Below are 20,665 nucleotides of genomic sequence, written 5' to 3'. Positions count from 1 at the left end.
GGTGGAAAGTTCTCCCTTTACATTTTTATGACTAATAATTTGATTTTCCTCTTTCCTTTTTCTAATCAGATTTGCCAAAGGTTCATCTATTTTATTGGTTGTTTCATAAAACCAACTCTTAGTTTTATTTATTAATTCAATAGCTTTTTTACTTTCAATTCTATTAATTTCTCCTTTTAATTTTAGAATATCAAGTTTAGTATTTGGTTGGGGGTTTTTAATTTGGTCTTTTTCTAGCTTTTTAAGTTGCAAGCCCAATTCATTGATCTTCTCTTTCTCTATTTTATTCAAGTAAGCTTCTAAAGATATAAAATTGCACCTTATTACCGCTTTGACTGCATCCCACAAATTTTGGTACGAAGTTTCATTGTCATTTTCTTGGGTGTAATTATTAATTGTGTCTATGATTTGCTGTTTCACCCAATCATTCTTTAAGATGAGCTTATTTAGTTTCCAATTACTTTTTGGTTTATCTACCCCTAGCTTTTTGCTGAATGTAGTTTTTATTGCATCCTGATCTGAAAAGAATGCATTTACTATTTCTGCCTTCCTGAATTTAATTTTGAAGTCTATATGTCCTAATAAATGGTCAGTTTTTGTATAGGTTCCATGAACTGCTGAGAAGAAAGATATTCCTTTCTGTCTCCATTCAGTTTTCTCCTAAGATTTATCATACCTAATTTTTCTAATATTCTATTTACCTCTTTAATTTCTTTCTTATTTGTTTTGTGGTTTCATTTATCTAATTCTGAGAGTGCAAGGTTGAGATCTTCCACTATTATAGTTTTGCTGTCTATTTCTTCTTGCAACTCTCTTGGTGAATATATGTTTAGTTTTGATATTACTTCATTGTCTATGCTACCCTTTAGTTTACTTCCTTATTTTAATTAGATCAATTTTTGCTTTTGTTTCATCTGAGATAAGGATGGTTACCCCTGCTTTTTTTACTTCACCTAAAGCATAATAGATTCTGCTCTAGCCTTTTACCTTTACTTTGTATGTTATCTCCTTGCTTTAAATGTGTTTCCTGTAAACATCATATCGTAGGGTTCTGGCTTTTGATCCAGTCTGCTATCCACCTCCATTTTATGGGAGATTTCATCCTGTAATGGGCTGAAACTGAGTTGATGCACTGAGGTCTGAGCACTTAAGGGTAATTACCAATTGGACTATACTCTATTAGCATATTCTTGGAGAAGCAATGGCCCTGCCCACTACTTTGTGCAGGTTTTGATCTGTTGGCTTATAGAGAGATTGAGGCAGGATTTAGGGTGTGGAGTGAGAAAGCCAGAGTCACTCCTGGCTGGATTCATGTTGAGATTCCTCTCACTTTGTATTGCCATTCCGTTCACCTTCACAAAGAATAAAGATCAAGGCCTTTTGCTGATGCTGACTCCAGCTGATTCTAAAGTATCCAGGGTGCTAACACAGTCATCACATCATCCCATTCACATTTAAGGTTAAAATTACTAATTCTGTATTTCCTGCCATCTTATTATCCCCAGATTATGCTTTTCTTTTTCTTACTCCCCTTATCCTCTTTCCTAGTATTAAATTCATGGGCACCACTTGCCTCGTGCAGCTCTCCCTCTTTAGAATCCCTCCTACCCCCTTAGAATCCCTTCCCCTTTCTTGTACCTTTGTTACTCTTTTCCTTTTCCCTTTTCCCCTCCCACTTTTTATTGAGGTGAGAGAAGTTTCTTTGTAAACCAAATATATTAATTATTTTCTCTTAGCCAAATCTGATGAGAGTAAGATTCCTACAATGTTCCTCCCCCTCTTTAAATTCCTTCAGATATGATAGTTTTCTTTTGCCTCTTTGTGGGGTGTAGTTTCTCTCTTTTTATCTCCCCTTTTCCCTTTTTTCTGATACTATCCCTTTTCCATTTCTACTTCCCTTTTTTATGTTATGTCAGTAAAATCAAATTATAATGCACTCTTTATGTATATCCATAACAAATACAGTTCTCAAGAGTTCTTTTTACTTTTTTCTGCTTTTCTTGAGTCCAGTAGTTGGAGATCAAATTTTTTGTTAAGTTCTGTTTTTTTCATTAAAAACAAATAGAATTCATCTGTTTCATGAACTTTCCATCTTCTTACCTGGAAGAAAATGCTTAGCTTAACTGGATATTTTATTCTTGGCTGCATTCCAAGTTCTTTTGCCTTTTGGAATATCAGATTCCAAGCCCTTTGATCTTTTAATGTGGAAGCAGCTAGATCTTGAGTGATCTTTATTTTGGCTCCTTAGTATTTGAATTTTTTTTTTTCTGGCTGCTTGTAATTTTTTTTTTTCTTAGTCTGATAGTTCTGAAATTTAGCCACAGTATTCCTTGGAGTTTTTGTTTCAGGGTCTTTTGCAGAAGGTGTTCGATGAATTATTTCAATGCCTATTTTACCTTCTAATTCTACTACATCTGGGCACTTCTCTTTGATGATTTCCTGTAAAATAGTATCCAGGTTCTTTTTTTCATCATAATTTTCAGGAAGTCCAATAATTCTCAGATTATCTTTCCTAGATCTATTTTCCAGGCCTGTTATTTTTCCAAGTTGATATTTAACATTTTTTTCTATTTTTTTTTTTTTTTTTTTTTTGGTTTTGCTTGACTGATTCTTGATGTCTCAATGAATCATTCATTTGTATTTGTTCAGTTCTGATTTTTAATGAGTTATTTTCTTTATTAGTTTTTTTAAAGCTTCTTTTTGTATATGTCCAATTGAGTTTCTAAATGAGTTTTTTGCTCTATGGAATTTTTTTCCATTTCACTATTTTTTTTTTTTACTGAGTTATTTTCTTTTTCCAATTCACAAATCCTACTTTCTTAGGAGTTCTTTATCTTTTCCAATTCACAAATCCTACTTATTTCTTTACTTTTTTCAATTCACATTTCAGGAAGTTATTCTCTTTTTCCACTTTATCAAATTTTTTTCTTTAAGTGAGTTATAAGCCTTTTCTTTACTCTCTTACATAGCTTCTCTTTCCTCTCCTCATTTTTCTTCTAGCTCTCTTTTAGGATTTTTTTTATAATGTCTTCTAAGAGAGCCTTGTGTGATGGGGATCAGGTTATATCCCCCTTTGGGGTTTTGTCTGCTGACTCTTTGCTATTAGTCTCCCCGGAGTTGAAAACCTGATCTCTTTCTGTATAAAAGATATCAACGGCATGTTTTGCTTTTTTACTCATTTTTTTTTTAAAGCCCTTAGAGTCTGCCTTCAGAGCAAGGAGGTTACCAGCTTTCTCTACAGAACAGGGATATGGACAGTAGCTGTCCTGCAAACGGGCTACCAGAATACTTCACTCTGGGAAAAGCCCTACACTGGAAGTGTCTATAGCCTGGGTAGCACAAGCCCCACTGTGCAGATTAGTGAATGCCCTGGGATTAGAGACTGAGCAGCGAAAATGTCACTGCTCCAGTAAGAACCCTTACCAGTGGGGATTAGCAGTTGCTCTGGGAAGAGTCCCGCACTGGAGATGTCTCTGCTCTAGGGAGCAAGTTGTGCTGCAGAAGTTCCCTACATTGTGCAATTTAGAGGCTGCCCCAGGCTCAGTGCCCCTGTCTTGCATATTTGTGACTGCCCTAGGCAAAAGCCCCAGGCTGCAGAATGTGGCTGCACAACTGTGCTCAATCACTTACTCCTGGTTTTGGGTGAGTATAGCCAGATCCTGTTAAATTCTGGCATTTTTTTTGAGTACGCTCTACCTTTGGCTTTAACTTTTCTGCTGCTCTATTGCTTTGCAACCAAAGCAGAGCAGCCAACCTGTGGTAGAGTCCTCCCTATAAGTTTTCCAGCCACAGAGACCATCCCCGCCCCAATCCACTCAGAATGCTGGCCTCTGTTTCTGTGTCCCTGCTTGAGCTGGCCTTTTGCTCCCGCTGATCAAGACAAATCTTTTCTGGTTATCTTCCAGATTATCTTTGGCTGGTAAGTTGTTGTACTTCCAATATTTGTGAATTTTACCAGTCAAGCACTATTTTTGAGGCTTAATTTGGTAATTAGTAATGTGGGTATGAGAGGAGCTTAGAATGTTGCATGTATCTTCTATTTTGTGATCAATAATGATCTCTAGTTCTTCTTTGGTCACAAATTCCCTCCTCTTCCATAAATCTGAGAGGTAAACAATCCTATGTTCTTCTAATTTGTTTAGAATATCATTTCTTATGTCTAGATCATGAACCCATTTCAACCTGATCTTGGAATACAGTGCTAGGTGTGGGTCTATGCCTTCTTTCTGCCATCCTAATTTCCAATTTTCCAAGTACTTTTTTGTCAAATAGTGAATTCTTATCCCAAAAGCTGTAGCCTTTAGGTTTGTCAAATATTAGATTGCCATAGTCATTGACTTTTGTTCTGTGAATAGATTCCCAAATATTTTATACTATTGACAGTTATTTTAAATGGAATTTCTCTTTGTATCTCTTGCTGTTGGATTTTGTTAGTGATGTTTAAGGATGCTGATGATTTATTGGATTTACTTTGTATTCCTCCAACGTTGCTAAAATTGTGGATTATTTCTAATAGCTTTTTAGTAGAATCTCTGGGATTCTCTAAGTATACCATCATATCATCTGCAAAGAGTGATAATTTCGTTCCTCATTACCCACTCTAATTCCTTTAATCTCTTTCTCAACTCTTATTGCCAAAGCTAGCATTTCTAATACAATATTGACTAGTAATGGTGATCTTGGGCAACCTTGTTTCACTTCTGATCTTATTGGGAATGGTTCCTATATATCCCCATTACATATGATTTTTGCTGATGGTTTTAAATAGATCCTACTGACTATTTTAAGGAAAAGGACATTCATACCTATACTCTGTAGTGTTTTTAATAGGAAGGGTTGTTGGATTTTAGCAAATGCTTTTTCTGCATTTATTGAGATAATGATAAGATTTTTGTTAATTTAGTTATTGATATAGTCAATTATACTAATAGTTTTTCTAATACTGAACCAGCTCTGCATTCCTGGTATAAATCCTACTTGGTCATGGTGTATTATCCTGGGGATGATTTTTTAAAATAGATTTTTATTAGTAGAGCATACACATGGATAATTTTTACAACATTGTCCCTTGCACTCATTTCTGTTCCAACTTTTCCCTTCCCTCCCTCCATCCCCTCCCCTAGATGGCAGGCAGTCTCATACATGTTAAACAAGTTAAAATATATCTTAGATACAAAATATGTGTGCAGATCCATACAGTTCTCTTGTTGCACAAGAAAAATTGGTTTCAGAAGGTAAAAATAACCTGGGAAGAAAAACAAAAATGCAAGTAGTCCAAATTCATTTCCCAGTGTTCCTTCTCTGGGTGTAACTGATTCTGTCCATCATTGATCAATTGGAACTGAATTGGATCTTCTCATTGTTGAAGATATCCACTTCCATCAGAATACATCTGGGGATGATTTTTTGTAATCTTTTTGTTAATATTTTATTTAAGATTTTTGCATCAATATTAATTAGGGAGACTGATCTATAATTTTCTTTCTCTGTTTTTGTCCTACCTCGTTTAGATATCAGTACCATATTTGTGTCATAAAAAGAATTTAGCAGGAATCCTTCATTCCCTATTTTTTCATTAATTTATATAGTATTGGAGTTAATTGTTCTTTAAATGTTTGGTAGAATTCACATGTAAATCCATCTGGTCCTGGGGTATTTTTCTTAGGGAGTTGTTTAATAGCTTGTTCTATTTCTTTTTTCTAAACTGGAACTACTTAAATAATTTATTTCCATTTCTGTTAATCTGGGCAATCTATAATTTTGTAGGTATTCCTCTATTTCATTTAGGTTGTCAAATTTCTTGGCATAAAGTTAGGTAAAATAACTCCTAATTATTGCTATAATTTCCTCTTCATTGGTACATCCTTCTCTGTTTTCATTTTTGAGACTAACAATTTGATTTTCCTGGTTCCTTTTTCTAATCCAGTGAACTAAAGGTTTATCTATTTTGTTCTTTTTTTTCATAAAACCAACTCTTAGTTTTATTTATTAATTCAATAGTTATTTTACTTTCAATTTTATTTATCTCCTCTTTTATTTTTAAAATTTCAACTTTGGTATTTGATTAGGGGTTTTAATTTGTTCTTTTTCTAGCTTTTTTTAGTTTCAAGCCCAATTCATTGATCTTCTCTTTCTCTGTTTTATGCAAGTAAGCATCTAGAAATATAAAATTTACCCTTATTACCGCTTTGGCTGCATATTACAAATTTTGGTATGTTGTCTCATTATTGTCATTCTCTTGGATGAAATTATTGATTGTGTCTATGATTTGCTGTTTCAACCATTCATTCTTTAGGATGAGATTATTTAGTTTCCAATTATAAGATAACACTTTCTTAAAATAGAATGATTCTCATAATTTCCATGAAGCATCAGGAAATCTCTAAATTCTGTTATGTGAAAGCCTTTATTTTCAAGTGTTTCTTTATTGTCTGCATTTTCCTTGCATAATGGATTTTTGTTATCTGCCATTTAAATATTGCAATTTTTAAAATATCTGACAAATTTTTATATCCTCTTATAAACTTAGATTAATATTTTGTTATGTCTATATTTGATTTCCATAAACATAATATTTTCTATTTTTCATATTATTGTTAAGGTCATATAATGATTTATCTTTAATAGAGGTTTTTTTTTTTTCCTCAGGAAAAAGAAGAAATAGATGGTGTATCTGTTGGGGCTATTCTTTCTGACTATCAAAGAGTTCGAGTAGAAAATGTGTAAGAACATATTAATTTAATACATCAATTTAAAACATACTTATTTTGGGGATTTACATGAAGGAAAGAAAGTTTATATTTGTATCCATTCATTAAATAAATATTGTATTCCTTATGCTTTTAGGCTTTAGATTTATATAATTAATGACTCCAGTAAGAAACCAAAGTAATTTTTACATTTGAATACTTCATCGAAAGCATCTTAACCTTCTAGGAAAAATTAATTTTGTGTCAAAAAAAAATCCAAGATAGAAAAATTTTAAATAAGTAAAAACTTTAAAATTTCTCTTGGTTGTTGCTTGTTTAATGCATCATTTCCTGTCACAATGTAAAGGGATATTAGCCAGTATTGTAAAGAAGAGACAATCACACATATAGGAACATATGGAAGTTATAGATGTATATATACACTTTTCAGTTGGAAACATAGCTATTTATACATTCACACACACACATACACACACACACACAATTATTATCTTCCTATTTATAAGTTTGTCAAATTTGGGGGTAGAGAGGAGGTTTCTTTACTTAGGCCTTCATGTTATTGGACTGCAGTTTAAGTGCAACTGTGAACCTTCAAGTTCAGTACTCCTTTTATGATAGCAGATTGCTTCAAGTCAGCCACATGATTGGCTGCATTTTTTTTTTTCCCTTTTCAATCGGGAATTGCTTTAGTTTAGAAATGGTGCCAGTTGTTTAGTGGAAGGCCTAGATATGAAACTCTGCTATTAATCATCTTTGTGGAATCAATTGTCACTTACGCTATGTGAGTCTTTGCTTCTTTTTTTTAGTAAAATACTCCCATTAATATTTGGATTATCTACCTGAAGAGTTACTGGAAGAAAAGCTTTTGATTTATTTATGTATGAAATTTATTGCTACTGTTATTTTTGTTCTACAGATTCATCTATGGAGGGAATTTTTGATATGCAAATTCCTTTAAAACAATGCAGATCTGTGGCTTCTCATTAACTTGTAGCATTAAATTTTTTGGGGACACTGGGAAATTCTGGGTCTTGCACAGGGTCATAGAGCCAGTGTAGAGTAGAGGCAGGACTTGAACTTAGGTCTTCCTGATTCTAAGACCAATTCATTTTCCATTAGATAATGCTGCTTCTCATATTAATATGTAAATTATAACTATTTTGGGAAAATACATCACATGTTTAGAAAAACTATGCATATTCATATATAAGGAATATGGAGAGCCCAGTATTATTTAATGATTAGAAAAGGAATTGTCATTATTTGCTTCAGTAAAAATTAAACTAAAAATTTAAAATGGACATGTGAATTGAAATGCATGAAATGAGCTTTTTGTTAACTTAGAAATCTTATTTAAAATAGAAAAGATTATAGAGTATTCTATTAAATTATTCATGTATATACTTACATAGGAATAGGTAACCTTTCTACATAGAATTTTTAAAAATAGAATATTTAAAGGAAATTAGAGTATGTTAACATTCACACTATAGAATGGACTCTTACCTAACTAGTTCATTCAGAATACATTCTTATGTACAGAATTAAATATGGAAATATCATCTCTCTTTTTTTCCAACTTTTGGTAAACTAATTAAGCAATTGTTTAGTTAAATAAACTTCTATAGTGGTAAATGTACCTGACCATCAAAAATGTTGTTCAGAAAGCTAGTAAACCCTGAAACTGACCAGAGCATATATATTGTAAAATATTTATTTCAAGTGTTTCAAGGTAGGCCCCAACTAAGTATTTCAGGATGAAGATGAGCTCCAATAAGCACTTTTATAAGAGGGAAAGAAGGGGAAAAAAAGGAGAGGGTAGAAATTTACATAATTGTGTTGTGCATTTAAAACTATTATGAAGCGGTACCTAGTGGATTTGTGGTTTCACCTTTAATCATCTTTTTTATTGTACTATGTTATGGGAATACTTGTTTTATTCCATAAATTAAAAAAAAAATTTAAGAACAGTATTATATTAAGACATTGTTAAGACATTTAATTAATGTCTTGAGGTTATAGTCTAAATAAAAATTGCAAACTAAAAATATGGTATAAAAATTATTTTAAGTTTTATATTGATTGTTGCATGTTTATTTAGAGTTACCATATTTTTGTAATTACTCTTTATTTTTAACTTACTTATGACTCTTAAATGACTGCTTTAAAATTTTTTCTTTGGAGTCAGAAAGTTGAGTCAGTTGTTTCAGTTATGTTTGATTCTTCAGGGTCCCATTTGGGGTTTTCTTGGCAAAGATAATAAAATAGTTTGATCATATTTGAATTCAAGAAGGTAAGATTTCCCAACGCCAGGGCTGGCACTCTATTCACTAAATCACATAGCTGTTCTAGGGTCAAAAAGACTAGAATTCAAATCAGACCTCAGACACTTATTGGCAGCTTCATCCTGGGCAAGTCACTTAACAACTCTTTTGTCCCAGTTTTCTCAAATATAAAATGATGTTAATAATTTCATTTATTTACTAGAATTGTGGGGATCAATTGAAATCATATTTGTAAAATATTTAACACAGTGCCTGGCACAGAGTAGGTGCCTAATAAGCACCAATTTCCTTTTCAAATAAAGGCATTAATAGATTATTAGAGGTGCAGAATGAGATAAGCATTTTTGGCATTACCAAAAAAAAAAAAATTTGCCCTTCATGTGATGTAAATGATTAAACATGATTCAAAATGGAGAAGTCAACTTCAATAGTTCTGGTAATAAAATAATGAAGTTGTTTAGGCACTATTAACAATTAATTCTGAGAATAAGGATCTTCAAACCAGTGAAGAAAACAATAATATTTAAAAACATTTTAGTTTAGTTCAAAATGTGGTTAATCCTATCTACAATAAATAAGATGGAGTTGGAGGGAAAGACACTGAGATCTGTTTTAGATATGAGTGGCAGTAGTGGAGGGAATATGCATACAATGAAATCATTGATACTTTGAATGTTATTTAAATGTTTTTATTGTAAGCAGAAATCTTGCAAAACACTTTCAGAGTAAATGATAAGTATGTTGAAATATTTCACTTTATTCATTTAATAACCTGTTTATTTCTGGAGAAGCTGATAAAATTCTCACATTTCTTTTTATTTCATCACTTAATAGATAACATTCTGTGGTAAAAGGGTTTCAGGGTTTTTTTTAGATAATTTTTTTTGGGACCATCTTAATCTGTACTGCCAAAACAGATGAATTAAATATTTTAAAATTTCACCAAACCAACAAAATTTTTGTTTCACAGGAAGCCAATAAATTAGATTTTTTTTCAATATGACTGTGTTTCTATATCATCAGAACCATTCTACTATAATACTCCAGCCAATGAGGGAAAAAAGGCAATATTAAAGTGAAAAGAGTACTTAATTTAATTGCAGATCTCACTGCTACTCCCCACTTTTGCCACTTTCTAGTTATTCAATTGTTGATTTTTCACTTAATCTCATTTGTAAAACTGGTGTGATATCTGTCTTCCTTGTTTACTTCCTAGGAGGTATTAAGATTGTATATTGTAATTCTGGAGAAACTGAGGCAAGATAGAGATTAGAGAGATTTAATAATTTATTAAATGGGAGAGATTTACTGGGACCAAATGGATCCATGGTTTGGCCCCAGGGCTGAATGAGACTATCATCTCCAAGAATCCAGCAAACAATGTGAGTTCTCAATGACCTATATACACATGTCTCAGACTCAGAGGATAGATTGAGGCAGGGGCAGAGTCAGGATGCTGAGAGCAGGAACTGGATTTTGACAGGGTGGGGTGAGCCACTAGAGATGGGGGGAAGCATCTTGATAAGATGATATTTGACATTCCAATAGCTTGGGATGGAGAGGCATTCTGATATTCTAAAACATAAGATCTTTTATCCTTATCAAATATTCTGATAAAGAAGGAAGGGAGGTTTTGCAGGACTGAGCTTTGAGCTGATAATTATAAACTGAAGCAGAACAACTAGAGAAACTGAGTCAGGACTAGGTCAAGATAATTAAGGAAACTGAGTTAGGGCAATAAAAGAGAACTGTGGTATAACATATATAATGTTTTGAAAACATTTTGTAAAATATTTAGCATTATCCAGAAAGAGGACTATGGGGACTGATCTATGTTATAGATCATAACATAAAATTTTCACCATTTTTGTTGTTTGCTTGCTTGCCTTTTTCTTTCTTTCTCATTTTTTTTTCCATTTTGATTTGATTTTTCCTGTGCACCATTATAAATGTGAAAATAGGTTTAGAAGAATTGCATATATTCAATCTATCTTGGATTACTTGCTGTCGATGGCAAGAGAGGGAGAAAAATTTGGAACACAAGGTTTTGCAAGGGTGAATATTGAAAACTCTCTTTGCATGTATTTTGAAAATAAAAAGTATTGTTAAAATATTTAGCATTATCAAATATAAAGGAAAATAAATGCAATGATACTGAAATAAAGTTGATATCAACACAACTCAGAATAATAAATTATTGATTTTTTCATTTTTCATTTCATTATGTGGAATCATAGAAAACTGGCTCTTTATCCCATCCCCTTTCTGTCTGATAATCTTAAAGTAGATTTTAACATGTGTTGGGATAGGGGATGGTCATGGAAAAATGAAAGAAAGTAAAACATGGAAATATAGTAAACAGGAATTGGAAAAACAAGGTGATGTGATTATAGTGATGTTGCATGGTCATATTTTCAAGTTATTATAGACTTTGACAACAATGATAGATTTGAGACTGGAAATCAGTCAGAAAATTTCCTTTTCAAATAAAGGCATTAATAGATTATTAGAGGTACAGAATGAGATAAGCATTTTTGGCATCACCAAAAAAAAATAAAATTTGCCCTTTATGTGATGTAAATGATTAAACATGATTTAAAATGGAGAAGTCAACTTCAATAGTTCTGGTAATAAAATCATGAAGTTGTTTAGGCACTATTAACAATTAATTCTGAGAATAAGGATCTTCAAACCAGTGAAGAAAACAATAATATTTAAAAACATTTTAGTTTAGTTCAAAATGTGTTTAATCAATATTCAATGTTAAAGATAAAAATGATATAACAACTTAATTCAGAGTTATCTAGTTTTAAACATTTACCAAAAACACAAAGCAGCAATAATTGTTTTATTGTTTGAAAACAAGTGTTTTTTGCTTTTGTTTCCCGAGATGTTGACTATTCACTACATGTAAAAATTTGTAGGTGCTAATGAATACATAAGATCCATGCATTCATGCAGTTTCCATATCTTTGGGAAAAAAATATCAAGACAGTGACACATAAAACATTTAGAATAGAGTAGAAAATTTTGAGTCAAGAGAAGTAGTTTTTTTTTCCCTTGTCTTTGAGTCTTCTTGATGTTATAAATGGTGCTGCTTATAAAGTTTTAATATTTGTATTAATAGCTGTTAACTACTAGAATTGTTTGTATTTAGCTTTCTGTACTTAGAAATTTGCTATGCAAATGTTTATAATCTGTCCAGAGGTTTCAGTTTATCTGTATTTTACTGTATAGACCTAAAAATTAAATTTATTTATTACCTGATATGTAGTAATGTGTTCTAAAAGTAATTATCCTTGAGAAATCCATTATGTTTAAATTCAAGTTTTGTGGAGTAATGCAAAATATTTTGATTTAATTCTCTTTTTTTCCTTACCAAACAGATGTAAAAGGCTTGATCTTCAACCTTTAGCTTACCTTTGGCGTCAAAACCAGGAAGATTTGCTTAGAGAAATGATATCATCTGACATCCAAGCCATAATCATCAAAGTAGCAGCTTTTGGTAGGTATCTAGATTTTCAAAGGAGTTGTTTGTTACCACTGAGATGTTTCACTAATTAACAACTTTAGAAAAAAAGAGATGATTTTCTTTTTTTATTATTATTACAGTTTTTTATTTACAAGTTATATGCAGGGATAATTTTACAGCATTCACAATTGCCAAACCTTTTGTTCCAATTTTTCCTCTTCTTCCCTCCATCCCCTCCCCCCAATGGCAGGTTGACCAATACATGTTAAATATGTTAAAGTATAAATTAAATATAATTTAAATATACATGTCCTAACAGTTATTTTGCTGCACAAAAATAATCAGACTTTGAAATAGTGTACTATTAGCCTGTGAAGGAAACCAAAAATGCAGGTGGACAAAAATATAGGGATTGGGAATTCTACGTAATGGTTCATAGTCATCTCCCAGAGTTCTTTCACTGGGTGTAGCTGGTTCAATTTATTACTGCTCTATTGAAACTGATTTAGTTCATCTCATTGTTGGAAGTGTCCACGTCCATCAGAATTGATCATCATTATAGTATTGTTGTTGAAGTATATAATGATTTCCTGGTTCTACTCATTTCTCTCAGCATCAGTTCGTGTAAGGCTCTCCAGGCCTTTCTGAAATCATCCTGTTGGTCATTTCTTACTAAACAATAATATCCCATAACATTCGTATAACACAATTTATTCAGCCATTTGTAATTAATGGGCATCCACTCAGTTTCCAGTTTCTGGCCACAACAAAGAGGGCTGCCACAAACATTCGTGCACATACAGGTCTCTTTCCCTTATTTAAGATTTCTTTGGGATATAAATAAGCCCAGTAGTAACACTACTGGATCAAAGGATATGCACAGTTTGATAACTTTTTGAGCATAGTTCCAAATTGCTCTCCAGAATGGTTGGATGTATTCACAATTCCATCAACAATGTATTAGTGTCCCAGTTTTCCCACATCCCCTCCAACATTGCGCATTATCTTTCCCTGTCATTCTAGCCAGTCTGACAGGTGGGTAGTGGTATCTCAGAGTTGTCTTAATTTGCATTTCTCTGATTAATAATGAGTTGGAACATCTTTTCATATGGCTATAAATAGTGATGATTTTCAATATTAAAAACAGATGTGATTAAAAATACTCATGAATGAGCAAAGAAAGGGTAGTTTTTTAAATGAATCTTTGATCAATTATCAGAGCAATTAATGGACTCTACTCCATCCCAGTAAACATGTTATTGTTCCTTTTACTTTAGAAGACCTTGAAAAATATATTATTTTCCTTGATTAAATTCTTTAAACTTAATTTCTGTTTATGACATTCTTATTTCATTTTCTCTGTAGTGTGTTTACAATTTTTCATATATATTAATAAATGTGTTTTATTGTTTGCATTTTCACACTAAGTAAAATGAATGAAATTTTTATTTACATTTCAGATGTTTTAAAAATTACTTCAGATATTTGTTTTTGTTTTTCTTATTAAAAAAGCATAAGAAGTTGTTTGATTTTTTAAAAATAAAGATGGAATTGACTGAGATATTTTTTAGCATGGATACATCTGACATGTATCATTATATATTTAATGTGAATATTGGGCTTTTTATTAAATTCATAGAATCATGTCCATTTCCCAAATCATTAGGGTATGAACCTGATTCAACTATTGAATTCCTTTGCAGAAAATTAACTAATGTTTCTTAGGATCAAAAAATTTAACGTTAAAATTGTTCTTAGAGTTTATCTAATCCAAAAACCTCAGTTGTAAGGAATCTGAGGCCCAAGAACAAAGAGTTAGTTACTGGATGAACAAGAATTTAAACCCAAACCAATTTTTAAAGATAATTTTAAAATATAGTTTTTATGCATATGTTCTTTTTCTTCATCTTAATTATTACAAGTATCTCAAGACTCTCCTTCTTCCAGAGTGTGAGTCCACTTAACAAATAATATTTTTTAGAGAAAGGAATATAATAAGTTCAATTAACTTGTTCATTGAAAAAAATATGTACAATATGTAATACTTCCAATCCTCCCACCTCCATAAAGGGGTAGTTTGAGGGTATCTTCCATGTTCCTTCATTCAAGTTCTGCTGGGTCTTAATATTATTACATTTACTTTTGATTTTCTAGCATGTAATAATATTTTCCATTTACATTCTTGTATTTGTGTGTGTATCTACACATACATACATGTGTATATATACATATATGACTCTGTTTATTTCACTTGAAGTTCATATCACTACTTCTCTGTATTCATCACACCCATCTTATCTTATATCACATTAATACTCTATTACATTCATATACCATAATTTGTTTAATTATTCCCCAATTAGACAGGCATCTATATTGTTTCTAATTCTTAGCTGTTGCAAAAAATGCTACTATAATTATTTTGGAGTATATGGGGACTTTCTTCTTACTGAAGGCATCTTTGGAATATAAACCCAATAATGGAGTCCCTGGTTCAAATGCTATAGATATTTTAATCATCTTATTTGTATAATTCCAAATTGCTTTCAAAACTGGTTGTGCCACTTCATAACTCTAGCTCTACCAACAATGAATTATTGTGTCTATCATGCTACTCAACATTGAGTGCTGCTGTTTTTGTCATTTCTGACAGTTTGCAAAGTGTAAAGTAAAAAATCAAAGTTATTTTGATTTGTATCTATCTCTCTCTTATTAGTAATTTAAAGCATTTTTTCATGTAGTTGTGAATATTTTGTAATTCTTCTTTTGAGAAATATTTGTTCATAGCTTTTGACCACTGATCAACTGGAAAATAGCTTTTAAATTTTTTGTATATGATATAGATAGAAAGATAGTCAGACAGACAGATATTTTATGTAATTTGGATACCAAACCCTTGTAAAAGAAACTTGATAAATATTTTTTCTCATTTGATCATTCCCTTCTTAGCACAGTTGCATTAATTTTTATCTATGCAGAAGTTTGTTTTTTTTAATTTCAAGGAACCAAGGTTTTTCTATTTTATCTTTTATAATTTACTCTGTCTCTTGTTTGGTTAAGAATAAATCTTGTTTCCATAACTATGAGAAGTCTATGATCTGTTTTTCTTATTTTCTTTCCTAGTATGATTTTTAATATTCAGGTCACATTTCCATTTAGAATGTGTTGTGGAATATGTTGTAAGGTATTAATCTAAGCCTGATTTTTGCCATACTGCTTTCCAGTTTATCTAGGCCAGTTTTCAATATAAATTATCTAGCAAATTTGTGTATAGTTTTATTGTTAATCTCAAAATAACCTTTCTACAAACAGTGAATGATTTTTTAAAGACAGAATTCAGCACCTTAAATATTATTTAAGGCTGTTGCAGAGTATATCGTACTATTGATAGTTTGTCTCCTTATATTTGTGAGAAACTCATTACTAGCCAAAATTATTTTGAATTGTATTTCAGAATATCTCATTTAGAGAATATTGCAAGCTAAGTATCTAAAAGGCAAAGATTGAGATTTATTTTCATTTTTGGAGGAAATAAAAGGTTACTAATTTTTATAAATAGCCAAAGGCACCTTTAGCTGCAGCTCTTTGGGAACCAGAAGGTAAAGAAGCAATTTCAGTGACAAGAGATTATGATTGTCTTCTTTGGAAGAGGCAGAAGACAGTTGCTTAGATGATTATCCCATTAAACAATATAACTTGTCGCCCATTAAAATTTAGTTTTAGTCAGCTTGATTTCATCCAGTCTTCTGAAAGATTTAAAGTTCTGTCAAAATGTTTTTCCTATTTCCAAGACTTTGGAAAAAAGCTGAATCATTCCAAATTAATTATAAAATTTTACCTTATTACCTTTTAGTTGATTGCCATTTATAGTAGTTTAGATTAAATAGCCTTAGTTTTCTTTTGTTTTTGTATTATCTAGTGGCAATTTTAGGAATTAGGCATGTAAGTATTAAAACTCAGTTCTATGTTAATTTGTCATCTGAGTCTCATTGGCAAAATACCTGATTTTAACTTTTGAAGCACACTACAGCCATATACGACCTACATCTTGCAGAGATGAAAAATATATTCAAATACATTTTAAAAGGGTTTATTGAGTGGTACATGCTTTATAACAACATAGAAACAGATGAGAAACACATTGATGATATAATATATCATTCTAGAATTATAAGCCTTCAAGCAGTTTTTCATATAAAACTGTCAAAAATAGTTTTAAATGGAAAAAGGACACTTAGAACCCGGGGTCAATAGAATTTTGTGGTCCATTAGACCAAAGAATAGCTGCTATAATAAGAAAGCTCTAATTCTACATGAATGGATAAAAATATATGTTTAATAATTGTATAATCTTTGTCTGACAAGTTTTCCGACTAGCATTACTATAAAAGTTTCATGTTAATAGCTCATTTTAAAAATGGGTAGAACATTTTCCGTAATTGAATTGTATTCTATTAAATGATCTTTACCTTGAAAAGTAAGTAATAGAAGCTTCCTAATACCTGATTGTTACTATGTTTAAAAAATTGTGAGTTCAGCTGAATAGCGACTAAAATACATGCTACTCAATTAAAAGGAAATAATTTTTGACATATGAATTAGAACTTAGGATCAGAAGATTTCCTAGAATCATATGATGCCAATGCCAAGGATGAGGAGTTGTATAAAGTAAAGAATCAGCTAATTATGTGTCCCTCACCCTTATGGTACTAGAACCGGTCTTTCTCAAACCTGTCATTCTTGCTAGTCTAAATTTGTAGTTACCATTTTCAACTTCACCTCATTGCCAAAGGTTTTCTTGAACTGTTGTGGGAATGGAGGAATAGGAAGAGAAAGCAGTCTAATTCACTATTTTGAGGGACTTAACAATAAAGTTTCTCTTTACCTAACTTCTACTTCTTTAGTTAGTACTGCTGACTCATTTTCAGGATATCTGAGGAAGTCAAGATTCAATTCATTTTTTTCTCTACTTTTGAAAAGTTATAATACTATTTCTTAACAAGATTTCTTTAGTTTGTTTTTGAGTTCCTAATTGGCAGGAAAAAACCCTCGAAATTTTTAGAAAAATAATTTCATTCTCCCTGTTGTCCCAGGATCACTGTAACCTTCCAACTCCACTGTTTATTCTTATTTTAATAACTCTAAGGCATACCCAAGCATGCTGAATGGTATCTTAAAGAAAACAGTTTCTTTGAATTAAAATTTATAATTGAAAAATCTTAAAGTAATAATGGGTTGTAGACTTAGTAAAGTTACTAGTAAAAAGTAGGAGCTGGGAAGGTAATAGTTTTACCATTATTGTTCCTGGCAAACAGACCGTCTATACTCTTTTCTCTTTTCCTGTTAACATTCTGTTTCTACAAGTTTGGAATGGCTAAGACAGCAGTGGTGGTGACTGCATTGGGAGGCAGCTCCTCTCTGTTCCTCTTTCATTTTCTCATTCATATTCACATTGCTCACCTTTCACTTATTATGAAATTTCTGCTTTTCCTTTCTGAAGAAAGAGAACTTTCTTTTTAAATTTTTTATATAATATATTTTTATTTTCAAAAATATGCAAAGATAGTTTTCAACATTCACCCTTGCAAAACCTTGTATTCTAAATTTTTCTCCCTCTCTTTTCCATCCCCTTCCCTAGATAGAAGGTAATCCAATATATGCTAGACATGTACAATTCTTCTATACATATTTCCCCATTTATTATGCTGCACAAGAAAAATCAGGTCAAAAAGGAAAAAAAGAAAAAAGAAAACAATAAAGCAAGCAAACAACAACAAAAAAGATGAAAAAAATAATCTTTTCCACATTCAGTCCCGACAGTCCTCTTTCTGGATGCAGATGGCTCTCTCCATCACAAGTCTATTGGAATTGGCCTGAATTAGCTCACTTGTTGAAAAGAGCAATGTCTATCAGAATTGTTCATCACATAATCTTGTTTTGCTGTGTATAATGTTCTATTGGTTCTACTACCTTCACTTGGTACCAGTTCATATAAGTCTCTCCAGGCCTCCCTGAAATCTTCTTGCTGGTCATTTCTCATAGAAATAATAATATTCCATTACATTCATATACCATATACCATAACTTATTCAGCCATTCCCAAAATGATGGGCATCCAAGTTGTGGAACTTTCTATTCACTGAAAAATCATAAAGTCCCAGTTGTTCTTGCATTATTATACTCTGTCCTGGAGACTTCTAATGCAGTTGTATTTTTAACTCCTTGAGTAAAAGTGGGGCTACACAGAATACTTAAATGTGCCTCTTAGACAATGCTTGCTTGATGTCAAAACTATAAATCAGTTCCATCAAAACCAGTTAGATCTTTAGTTTAATATTTTATGGATAAAGCAACTGGTTAATTTTACTTTTCAGTCAACTGTTTTTGTATTTTATGCATTTAGTTTACATCCTGAAAAAGAAAGCACTAATTGATATAATAGAACTAATAAGCTAAAGTTTATAAATCAATCTCTGTTTCAGTACTCCAACATGAAATCAGCTGAGACGTGCTTTAGGAAAAAAATCATTCTAATACATTCTAATACAAGATAAGACTGTTGCAGGACTTGAAAACCAGCAGGAATCATTAGATTCCTTGAGATGAAAAGTTGATGAGACCATTGCAGGACTTGAAAACTTGCAGGAATTATTGGATTCCTGGCACATGAACTAATGGACAAATAGTTTTCTTTTGGACTATTTCTAGGACTTATGGAAATGTATAAATTCTCATGATGATTCATGTTATTTGTTACATCACTACTAGCCTGTGCTATATTGCTTTGTGCTTATGTAATTTATGTAATTATGTGTAATACCTCCCATATTGATGGATTTGTGTATACCTGTTTCAAGTGAGCTCCTTCAGAAATCCACTAATCTGATTTGATTTCCTCTTTCCTTTGGTGTTTTCATCTCCCTTCCTGAGATGTCAGGGAGGGTGTGATCTCCTTTTTATGGTGTTTTCACTCCTTTTGTGAGCAGTCAGGGAAGGCGTGATCACTTTCTTTTTGGGGGTTCTCACCTCCTTGAGAAGTTAGGGAGGTTATGACCACCTTATGTTCTAAATCAAAAGAAAGTACCTCCCTTCTTTCTTTGCAAAGATGGGGGACTATACAGTACATATAATGCCATACTTTTTCAATTTTTTTGTTCAATTATGATGTAATTTTTTTCTCTATAAACTACTGCATTATATTATATTATGGCTTAATTGCTACTTATTGCAGTGAGTACATCTTGGACTGATAGAATGTAAGTTCCTTGAGTCCAGGGACTTTTTTCTTTTTCATCTTTGTGTCTCAAATGCTTAGCACTTAGAAAGCATTTAATAAATACTTGTTAATTAATTGATTGGGCTTCTGTATTACATTGGTTATTGGGCACTGCCCAAATAAGATTGCCTAAAAAGTAGGAACTTAAACATGTATCTCCAAATACTATAAAGCTATGATTGGTGTGTTTTTAAGTGTAAACAGTATATTTTGATGATTCTGAGCTATATAAGAAACAAACAATTACAATCAGTAGTAGTGGTAAACTGAGAAAGAAAAGCAGGTATTGGGAGAAGCAATGATATTGAGAAACTGAGACAATAAAAACAGCAAAGAAACAGAAGAAAGCAGATAGAGCTTGAAATTATAGGAGCAAACAATCTTATATACTGGAAGACAGTAAATTCAAATGGACCTGAGCTCAAATCTAGCCTCAGATACTTCACATTTCCTAGCTGCATCACCCTGGCAAGTCTCTTAACTTTGCAAAAACTGCCTTTTCAAAAAAAGGAAAAAAAAAAAGAAAATACATTTGAATAATGTGATAATATGGAAATTATAAGTTATTTACTTTTACTTCTGGAAATTTCAATTTGGAGACAAATATACTGGTTCTGAAACCTGAATTTGGATACCTAATTGATTAGTGACTGATAGATTTTTGTATTTGTCATAAAGCCTGAAATGAGGTTGCTTTAGTTTATTGACCAAAAACATATACAATGTCTTATAATGTAAGCACTTCAAAGGAGCAATATTTGATGTACTCTTACATGTTTGTTCCCATGAGTATGATGTTCGTGACAGTATGAGCAGGTCCTAAAAACCTTATACATACTGTTGCTTGTGATTTCAGATTACCCAAACATCAATATATTGGTACAATTGCCTGGGACAAGGACAGATGAAATTTTCCAGTAAA

General features: G+C 31.8%; 1 protein-coding gene across 3 annotated transcripts in view; it reads left to right on the top strand.

Moving 5' to 3' along the window:
- DPH6 (diphthamine biosynthesis 6) overlaps window positions 1-20,665 on the top strand; it is a 475,226-nt gene that overhangs the window by 111,712 nt on the left and 342,849 nt on the right. For all 3 annotated transcript variants that reach the window (XR_004231946.1, XM_031952046.1, XM_031952047.1), the window contains exons 4-5: window positions 6,649-6,722; window positions 12,382-12,500. Coding sequence is in view for 2 of the 3 variants with exons in the window: in XM_031952046.1 (XP_031807906.1) it covers window positions 6,649-6,722; window positions 12,382-12,500 (193 nt within the window). In the remaining variant the exon portion in view is untranslated. The remainder of the gene's footprint in view (window positions 1-6,648; window positions 6,723-12,381; window positions 12,501-20,665) is intronic.

This window comes from Sarcophilus harrisii, chromosome 2 (assembly GCF_902635505.1).
Source record: "Sarcophilus harrisii chromosome 2, mSarHar1.11, whole genome shotgun sequence".
In the NCBI taxonomy this organism is placed as follows: Eukaryota; Metazoa; Chordata; class Mammalia; order Dasyuromorphia; family Dasyuridae; genus Sarcophilus; species Sarcophilus harrisii.
Note: the sequence above shows the minus strand (reverse complement) of the source record. Positions and strands in the feature narration are given on the sequence as shown.